General features: G+C 36.0%; 1 protein-coding gene and 1 pseudogene across 1 annotated transcript; both read left to right on the forward strand.

The window, feature by feature from the left end:
* Positions 1–688: 688 nt before the first annotated feature.
* On the forward strand, positions 689–5,135 carry LOC133824677 (meiotic nuclear division protein 1 homolog; annotated as a pseudogene).
* Positions 5,136–5,537: 402 nt separating this feature from the next.
* On the forward strand, positions 5,538–7,761 carry LOC133824683 (outer envelope protein 61-like). The gene is made up of 4 exons (XM_062257649.1): positions 5,538–5,786; positions 7,124–7,180; positions 7,291–7,470; positions 7,684–7,761. Exons 1-4 carry the CDS (start codon positions 5,556–5,558, stop codon positions 7,759–7,761), a joined length of 546 nt encoding a protein of 181 aa, XP_062113633.1. The 5' UTR covers positions 5,538–5,555.
* Positions 7,762–9,870: the final 2,109 nt, after the last annotated feature.

The following is a 9,870-nucleotide window of genomic DNA, read 5'->3' on the forward strand; positions in this document are numbered from 1 at the left end:
AGGGAGAGAATATACAAGCTCTCCAAGCATAGACGCAGTCAAGCCGCTATTACTAAAATTACCTCTATGGAGGCTGATCAAGTTCTCAATAGAGGACTGAACGAGATAGTCAGCGTAAGTCAACTCCTGATGATGTAACATTTATTTTCGATTCCCTGCCTTTACTTTATCTTTTTCTATCTGACTTTAGGGACTACTGACCATAACCGCTGGCTGGCGCCGTGCTGGGGCGTTGGTGTCTTGGGGCAGGAACTTCGATGCCAGGCTCGCCGAGGCCAAGAAAGCACTCGAAGCTACAAACAACGAGCTTACCAAACAGAATGGCGAGTTGCTTGCGGAGAAGACGGAGCTGTCTAAGCAGAACAAAGAACTGGTCGAGGAAAAAGCTACTCTGACCGAGGAACTGCTGGAAACCCAGAACGCCCTAAAGAAAGCCAATGAGGCCAGGGAAAAATTCAGGGAAAGCGCCACACTCAACTATCAACAAGCTGTTCAGCTCGAGCTTGACCTGATCGCGAGCAGGCAGGAGGCGGAGGAACTCGGAAAATGAGTGACAGAGCTTGAGGAAGCTGGAGCTAAGAACTTGGAGAAGTATAAGGAGGCTACTCATCTTTGCTTCTACGAGTTTTGGAAGCAAAACCGGGAGGCCAACTTCAACTATCTGTCCGAACGCTTGAGGAGGACTTTAATGACGCAGTGTGCCCTTCGCCTGGAAGAAGAAGAGATGGCTGAAGTGCCTGCCTCCCCAGAGATTTCCCTGGCAGCAAGGATAGATGGTGCAGACATTGAAGCTGGCACAGCCGTCGACCAAGACGTTCCTCAAGACCCTCCAGCTCCTTAATTCTTTTTTTTCTTGTTATCTCAACCACACGACCCACAGGTCGTGATGTAAAGACAATATTTTTTATTGCTGCAAGGGCAACTATTTTACTTTCATTTGAACAGTTACATCCGAGCAGTACTGGTCGCGGTGTAAAAGGATTCCTTTGACATTATAATATTTCTGCTTTATTATAATATCTGTTCGCATGAACGAACCTAGCATAGTACTTTGGCTTGATTTAACAAAATATAAATTTTGAAAAATACTCTACGTACCGTAGTATGCTTTCACTTATTTTGTTAATGTTTTTACATACCTTGTATCGATATGCTTTGCTTACTTGTACCTTATATGCCCCCCAAGTGATCAAGGAGCTTTAGGTCCTTGGTCACTTGCCTTGACCACGACCTGTACGAACATTACTGCTCGGTATAAACTGTAAAACTTATAATACAGCAAAAAAACACACGTAATGAACAAATACTTGTAAAAAATTACAAAGTTTGGCAAGAATGACTAGCTGCGCACAGTCCCTTATAATTCTCGTATTTAAATGGACTAAACATGTCTTTACGAGTGATCTTTGAAAGATCTTACACTTATAAGCGATCAGCCATATAACATGACTAACCCTTTTTCAAAACTTGTAAAAAGTAAAAATTAATACAAGCCAGTCCTTTAAGAAGGACTGTTTATTGATAATACTTGCGCAGGTGTTCTCCATTCCAATAACGTGGAACGAGATCTCCGTTTAAGCGTGCAAGTTTATAGGTGCCTGGATGAAGAACTTCTTCAATCTGGTAAGGTCCTTCCCAGTTTGGTCCGAGTACTCCAGCAGCTGGGTCGCGGGTGTTTTAGAAAACTCTTCGAAGCACCAAGTCTCCGACGTCGAACTTTCTTTCTTTTACTTTGGAGTTAAAATACCGAGCGACTTTTTGCTGGTACGCAGCTACTCGGAGTTGGGCTTTTTCTCGTTTCTCCTCGATCAGTTCTAGGGACTCCATCAACAGTTGGCTATTTTGATCTTGGTCGTATGTGATTATGCGATGTGAGGGCGGATCTAACTCGACAGGCAACATAGATTCATACCCATATGCCAAGGAAAATGGGGTATGACCTGTTGTTGTTCGGTGAGAAGTTCTATACGACCAGAGTACTTCAGGCAGCTGTTTTGGCCATGCTCCTTTAACTTCCTCGAGCCTTTTCTTCAGGGTATCCTTCAATGTCTTATTTACTGCCTCGACTTGCCCATTTGCTTGTGGATGAGCAACTGAAGAAAAGCTCTTGATTATGCCATGCCTTTCGCAGAAGTCTATGAACATGTCACTATCAAGCTGGGTGCCATTGTCTTAGACAATCTTTCTTGGAAATCCATATCGACAAATAATGTTCTTGATGACAAAATCAAGTACTTTCTTTGTCGTTATGGTCGCGAGTGGTTCAGCCTCGGCCCATTTGGTGAAGTAGTCGACCACCACAACTACGTATTTCACTCCACCTTTTCCTGTGGGCAAGGACCCGATTAAATCTATACCCCATACTGCGAAGGGCCACAGACTTTGCATTTGCTTTAACTCATTAGGAGGTGCCCGTGGGATCTTGGAAAATCTCTAACACTTGTCACATTTTCGCACAAACTCCATCGAGTCTTCATTCATGGTTGGCCAGAAATAACCTTTCCTTAGGATCTTCTTTGATAAGCTCTGCCCCCCAGCGTGATCTCCACAGAAGCCTTCACTACACCAAACACCCATTACCATAACACATCATTATAATACTATTTAAAAAGAGTTATTGTATATTAGAAAATTTTGAGGCGGCAAGGGAAAATAAAATAGCGCCAAATCACTAAGTTTTTTCTACAGTAGACTCCCGTGTACCCATTTCCCGTATACCCATTTCCCTCATTTTCTTCTCTCTTTCTCTTCCTGGTATACTCTCCCGTGTCTCATTTTCTTCTCTATTTCTCTTCCTGGTATACCCATTTCCAGTGTCTCATTTCCCATTTCCCGTGTCTCATTTCCCAGACCTATCTCTCTCGGTCTCTCACTCCCCTTCACGAAAGACAATCTACACCACATTCGAAGGCGATATAGGAGGCATGATCTTCCCTGGAGGCTTTGGCCAAATCAGACTCGTGAGGTCGGTGAACTAGGTGGAAAGTGCAGGTCAGCGCTGTGGAGATAGAAAGGCTGATGGATGGATCCTTCCACTGTCTTTGAACATTGAAATCAGGTAATGTTCTCGTCACCATCACCAAATGCTTTTCCCTTGCTCTCTCTCTAGCTCCCTTTCTTCTCTCTCTTCTTCATTCTGATTTGATATAGGTAGAACTAGCATTTCTATGTTGATTTGATATAGCCTAGGCTTTGGGTTAACCAATTTCACCTCTAATTTGTTGAAATGTTGTGAAAAAATGACTCAAAATCCCAATTTTAGTTCTTGGGTTTCTGAGTTCTTGAAGAACATCAAAGCTTAAATTAAAGAAACTAAAGAGGAAATGGGGGCGTGGACCCTAATTCTCGATCTTTAGTTTTCTGCTTTGTTTGATTGATGAAAAGATACATGGCTTTGAATCTTAGATGACTTCTAAGTAATTATTATACTCATATTAATCTAGATTCTAGATGTCGTTGATTCAGTGATATTACATACTTATTATCTACATTTTATTTGCTTTCTTATAATTTAATAAAGTATCGATAGTTTAATTTAGTGTTTTATTCATTCAGAATATTTTTTCTTAATAATTTTAATTATTGGTTTTTATTACAGTCGAAGAAAAGAGGTCTTTCGCTGGAAGAGAAGCGTGAGAAAATTCTTCAAATATTTTACGATTCTCAAGACTTCTTCCTTGTGAGCATTCCATTTTATATATGTAATGCTCTATAATTTTTTATTGGTTATTTCATGACCATGATATATTAATAATAAATTTATAAACAATCTCCTCGAAGAAGTATATGATTTTTTTTTTTTAAAATGCATTGAGTTTTTTTTCTTTGTTTTCATAATAAAATGGAAGACTTGTCTTGATTTTATTGTTGGTTTCAGCTTAAGGAACTTGAGAAATTAGGACCAAAGAAAGGTGTGATTACCCAGTCCGTGAAAGATGTTGTCCAAAGTCTAGTGGACGATGATCTTGTTTCAAAAGACAAGATAGGAACCTCCGTAAGTTTGATGTGTTTGTAAAGTTTTGGATATTTAGGTAGTTTACCTTGAAGCTGTTGTTTAGTAGACTAAGTGAGACTTCTATGTTTATGTTGACACTGCAAAGAAAACAGATAGCAACAATTGCGTGTTGATGTGAAACTATTTTACAACTTGTTTATATTGGGAGTTTTTTCTAATTGTGAGTTTTTTTAAAATTCCAGGTGTATTTTTGGAGTCTTCCTAGCTGTGCTGGAAATCAGGTAAATTTGGTGCCCTTATAAATCATGTAACTACTTTATCTTGTACTGATATTGAAACATTGGGCAGTTGAGAAATGTAACTCGCAAACTTGAATCCGATCTTCATAGCAGTAAGAAGCGGTTTGCAGAACTTGCTGAGTAGTGTGAATCGTTAAAGAAGGGGCGAGATGCATCTGTGAGCATCCTTAAAGACCCTATATGTCTTACCAGGGTTTGAACTAGTTTATAGAAATGAACTCTTAGGTTATTATTTGTCTGACATGTTAGCATTTTCCAGGATGAAAGAGAGGAGGCTTTAAATGAGTTGAAATCCATTTAGCAAAAGCATACTGAGCTGAAGGTTGTTAAATGATTTGGCATTCCTTAATGCAGCCAAGGATTCTAACTTTTCTTTGAGTTTCTAATTGCATTTTTTTATTATTTTTAGGAAGAAATGGAACAATATGCAGACAATGATCCAGCTGCCTTTGAAGCAATGAGTTCAGACTTTCTTCTTAGGCCTAAACTCTAGATACTGTTAATTGAGATTAATTTCTTGATACTAGATAGCTTCTTTGTTATGCATACTAATTGTGGTTATTACACCGGCAGGAAGTGCAATTGAAGTTGCTCATTCAGCAGCTAACAGATGGACAGGTATTTAATTCATGCATTGTTTCTTTTTAGCAAATTTTAAGCCCAGTTTTTCCCACTAAGAATAAGTTGATGACCCTGTATAACCATATTTATTCTCTTTTCTTCTTAAAGCTTCTTCTTTTGTAGTTACTTTATTTTCGTAGGCCAAAGAGTTCATTGGATTTGATTTGATTTGATTATGTCAGTGCAAGGTTGGAGTTGGTGGACATTGACATTATGATTTATATACCTTGTTTGTGCCTATTTTGGTTAATTGTTTTGTCCTTGTCTTTGTTTTGCCCTTTGCTTTTCTGTTGTTTCTTTTAGAGATACTGACTGGAGCAGTAAAATTGAGAATGCAAGGACCATGTAGTATTCTTTTTGATTTTATTATTAGTAAAATGGGACACTTATAGTTAAAAGTTAAATTGGTTGGATTTTTTTTTGTCAAAGTAAAGAGAATTGATTAAATCTGAGAAGTGGGTATGTTTGTAATAGTTTTTTGGTTTGTTCATGATATTTTTCCAAATCAGGTCATGAAACATTCTATTTGTTACTTCTATGTTAGGCTCATTGTATCGTGGGGTTAAAACATTCTTATAAGACTTTCATTGATAATTGGGGTTTTGGTTTTATTAGAATTCACCTATGATCTCCTAACTGGTTATGGTTGTGATGGTAATTTTGCCTAACTGGCTTTGCAGATGATGTCTAATTCGGAGTTATTGAAGATGGCCTCTGAAGGCATGAAGAACTTGAGGCCTGAAGACCTGAAGAATGCAGCAGAACAGTTGAAGCATACCCGTCCAGAGGAGATGGCTGAGATTGGAGAGAAGATGGCTAACTCAACGCCTGAAGAGATAGCAGCTATGTGTACACGTCTTGATGCCCAGATCACTTATGAATTGAATGGAGCTCAGATGCTGAAGAAACAGGTTTGTTTTTCTGATCTTTTACTTTTGCATTTTGAGCAATTTTAATGTTAACATTGAGATTCTGAATTTTTATGGCTCAGTAAGCATTGCATTAAGTTGGCCACCTACACGATGAAAGATAGTATGCCTAAGCTTAAGTTCTATTCTCAATACATTTTGAACGTTAAATTCATTAACTTTTGTTTTATTGACTTAGAGGGTAGCGTGGATTTTGTCATTTTTAGTGCTGCCAAAACGAAATGAACTATTTTATTTGTTTGGTACACTAACTTTATTAATAATTACTAGCACCACAGGATGTTAGCAATCTTAACTTTCGTTTTGATAAACAGGGAGCAGAAAGTACTTAAAAGGGAAAGAATACCCCATTATTATAGTTATAGGATATGTATACCTGAGACCTTTAGATCAGGAACCTATTTGCCAAACTCGCTTGTGGTTCCCTTTAGAGATGAAAGGAAAACCTTCAGCAATTTATAGGGAAATCTTTTTCATTGCTTTCTGTAGAGATGAGGCCTATGCAAGTTGGCTAGATGCCTTAACTGAAACAACTACCTTCCATAAGCTTTAACCCTCTTACTGATAGGAAAGCTGTGGCCCAAATCCTATATAGTAGTTTCGTTTATAGCTTAAAAAAATTATTAGTGTGACTTAGAGGATGGGCAGTTTTCCATTTTTTGTTTCTTATAATGATACTCCTCTACTATTTCTGATTTTCTGAACATGGAATGAAGAGTGGATTATAGAGTTAGAATGAAATGAAGAATGCGTAAACTGACAATTTGATTATCAATCTCTGTTTTTCCACATTAAGACTGATTTATATGTTTCTTAAAAGTTCGACAAACTCAAAGAAACTACATACTGATGAAAAAGATGGCGAAAAAGGTGTGCTAAAAAAAGAGCAAAAGACTTTTTTTTCTTCTTTTTTTTAAGCTCTAAAATCTTGAAAAAAAAAATCTTAACTAGATCATTTGGTCTGTAATGTTCTTAAACAACTGCTGTTAATTTTAGAAAGCTTAACTATATCACTTGATCTGCAATGTTCCTGCTAGTAGAGAAATAACTGCTTTTAATCTTAGAAAATCTTAACTATATCACTTGATCTGCAATGTTTCTGCTTCTAGAGGGGAAAAAAAATCAAATACTGTCTTTAAAAAACTCTTACCCGCAGTTCGATTTATTTAATCATTTTTTGTTGATTAAGGATTGATTAGAACATCAATGATCAGCCATTTGATTATATAGTGGAACATATATTTCATAAAGTGTTCGTAGATTCCCCTAGTCTATCTTCATTGTCTTCATTCACACTTGTTTTGCATATAATTTGGCAGGGAAATGAGCTTCATAGCCAGGGAAAGTACAATGATGCCTTGCAGAAGTACTGTCTTGTGAGTATATTTATTGTTACTTTGGCCTACTTGAAGAGAACTTTCTCTACTTTCAGTGTGAACTTTTGGTTTTTGAGTATGATTAGTAATTTTCATCTTTGAAATCTTAGGCAAAAAAGAACCTAAAAGGCATTCCATCATCGAAAGGTCAAGCACTACAGTTGGCATGCTCACTAAACTTGATGTCATGTTACTTGAAAACAAAGCAGTTTGATGAATGCATAAAAGAAGGTTCTGAGGTATTGAGTTGTCTTCCTTTTGCTTTCTATTATACTATATATCAGTCAACTGTGATTAATAATCAAGACATTTATAATAATAGCACCAAAGCTAGAGGACTGTTTGTTATCTAATATTGCTATTGTATTTTCTCATTTTCAATCTATCAGTTATGATCTTATAATAAAAAAATTGTTTCAGAAAATAATGCTTATAATAAATGTCTTCTGAAGGATGTTTATGCAATTGCCCTGCTAACCATTGGGGGACATTCTTGTTGTTAGGATGCTGTCTCTGATCTTATCAAGGCTCATGAAGTTTCTCCTGATGATGAAACAATTGTAGAGGTCTTGAAGAGATAAATGAAGATGAGAGTGCAGCTTCTTATGACATTAAACATTCATCAACACAGTGTTCAGTCACACAATCACGAGACATCAGTGACTCAGGTAAAACAGAGAGAGTGTCTTCCAATGGTGGTCTGTCAACCAATTCTGAGCATTTGCAGGCTTTAAAAAATGATCCTGAAGCTATTATGTTGGTAACTTGGTATTTTCATATCGAATGTTAGAAGTAGGTCTTATTGTTAAAATTTGATGCATTAGATTGTGTAGGAATTTTTAGCATGAGCATAATTAATACAGAAATATAACCTTTATTTTTAAATTCTATACAAGTGTAACTTAAATAAGTGTGTGAATATTTCAGCATGATCTAGAATATGATATTTTAGTCATAAATTTACGAACTTGATATTGTTGTTAGAAAGTTACTTAGTAGACTTTGTCTGTTTTCAGTTGGTGAACACAGGAAAGGAAAGGGCAAAAGTAAGCCTTCTTTTTACATGGGCGGTAAGCATCTCTTTTCCTAACATAATTGTGTATAATTACTCCTAGATGTTGAAATTCTTGATTTCTGGTATTGACTTGCATGAAACTTATATAATTTTTCTGTTTTCCATGGTTGGACAATGTGCTCTTTCTTCTGCATTGCTCATATTTTGATGCTTCTCTGAATTTTCATGAAACTATACATTAATGTTTGTTGTTTGTATATGTGTCAATGTAGAATTATTGGTCAAACTGCTTTAAATGGGAAGTACCAATGGATTCAAGCTGATGGGCCAAGTGGGGAATGGAATTCTTTCAGATCTACTGAAAATAAACACACATTTCAGGTATTTCTTCTTTCTTTTTCAATTTTTAGAGTTGAAATCACATACATATGTTGAATTTTTTGAAGTTAGAATTCTTGTTATGTTTGCTTATTTTGTGAATTTTCTTTCACTCTACAGGATGATTATGAGGTTTGCTATCAGTTTTCCTCTGGAATAAAGGTACAATTTTTTTCTTTTTGAGTACTTTAATTGCGATTAGTATGGTAGAAACTTGTGTTATAAATTTTATGGTTTCTTCTCATATGTTGTCAAAGTTGTTCAATTCTAGCTCACAACTCAGAATTATTAACAATCAAACTCACTTTGCAGACCATTGTGGTAGTACTGGTTGAACCACGAGGACTAGTACAGTTTGGATCTACTGAGAAGGTTAGATCACTTCTATGAATATATATGCTTAACCGTTCGATTAGTGTTCTGTGATTGAGCTGTTAATTGATTAATGCTCTGCCATTGTTGTTACTGCTACAGATATCTGAAAGATTGGACTTTGTGTTGTTGCTTTGCAGACCATTGTTGATTAATGCTCTACCATTATAACGATCAGGATGCGTTTTGGGCCTAATATCTGTGCTGTTGCTCTGCTATGAAATATTAGGTTCTCATATTGTTCAAGTCTCACAAAAGTTTTTTTTTAAGTAAGAATAATCAGTGAGAAGGTGGACTATATAGCATTATAGCATATAATCTATTGCTCTGCTCTGGATTGTGTATAATGCTAGATGTGACATTAGGCAATTTCTTGTGCATCATTCTTTTGAATCTTATAATTCATGCAGAAAAATAAAATTGTAGAGGCTAGTTGATGGGATTCTTGAAGTTTTGATGTAATTAATTGTTTTTTTTTCCTGTTTTCATTCTAGTGTTTGTATCTAGAGAGATTTATAATAATCGTCAAGATATATAAAACAATATAAACATGGAAAATTTAACTTTTTTTAAAGCTATTTTTTCAATTGCTTGTAAGAAAATGAACTTTGTTTTGAAATCTTTGATGTGCTGCATATTAAACTTAGAATATGTTTTGTGTTAGTCTTTGTAAAATGTGAAGTATTAAATTTATTTATTTTCATGTGAACAAATTAACCTAAATAGGTGAAATGTATTTAAATGCAGGGGTTGGAGATTGAAGGGGAGTTGCTTGAGAAAAAGACTTGTTATGAAGGAGTATTTTATAATTACTTTAGCATAGGTATGTTTGTGTGATTTTTGACTTGTCTAAGAGCTGATAATTATTCTGTATTAGTATGTGTGTGTGTGTGTGTGGTTCGCTCCCTCTTAGTTTTATATGAAG

The sequence above is a fragment of the Humulus lupulus genome, chromosome 1 (genome assembly GCF_963169125.1).
Source record: "Humulus lupulus chromosome 1, drHumLupu1.1, whole genome shotgun sequence".
Lineage (NCBI taxonomy): Eukaryota > Viridiplantae > Streptophyta > Magnoliopsida > Rosales > Cannabaceae > Humulus > Humulus lupulus.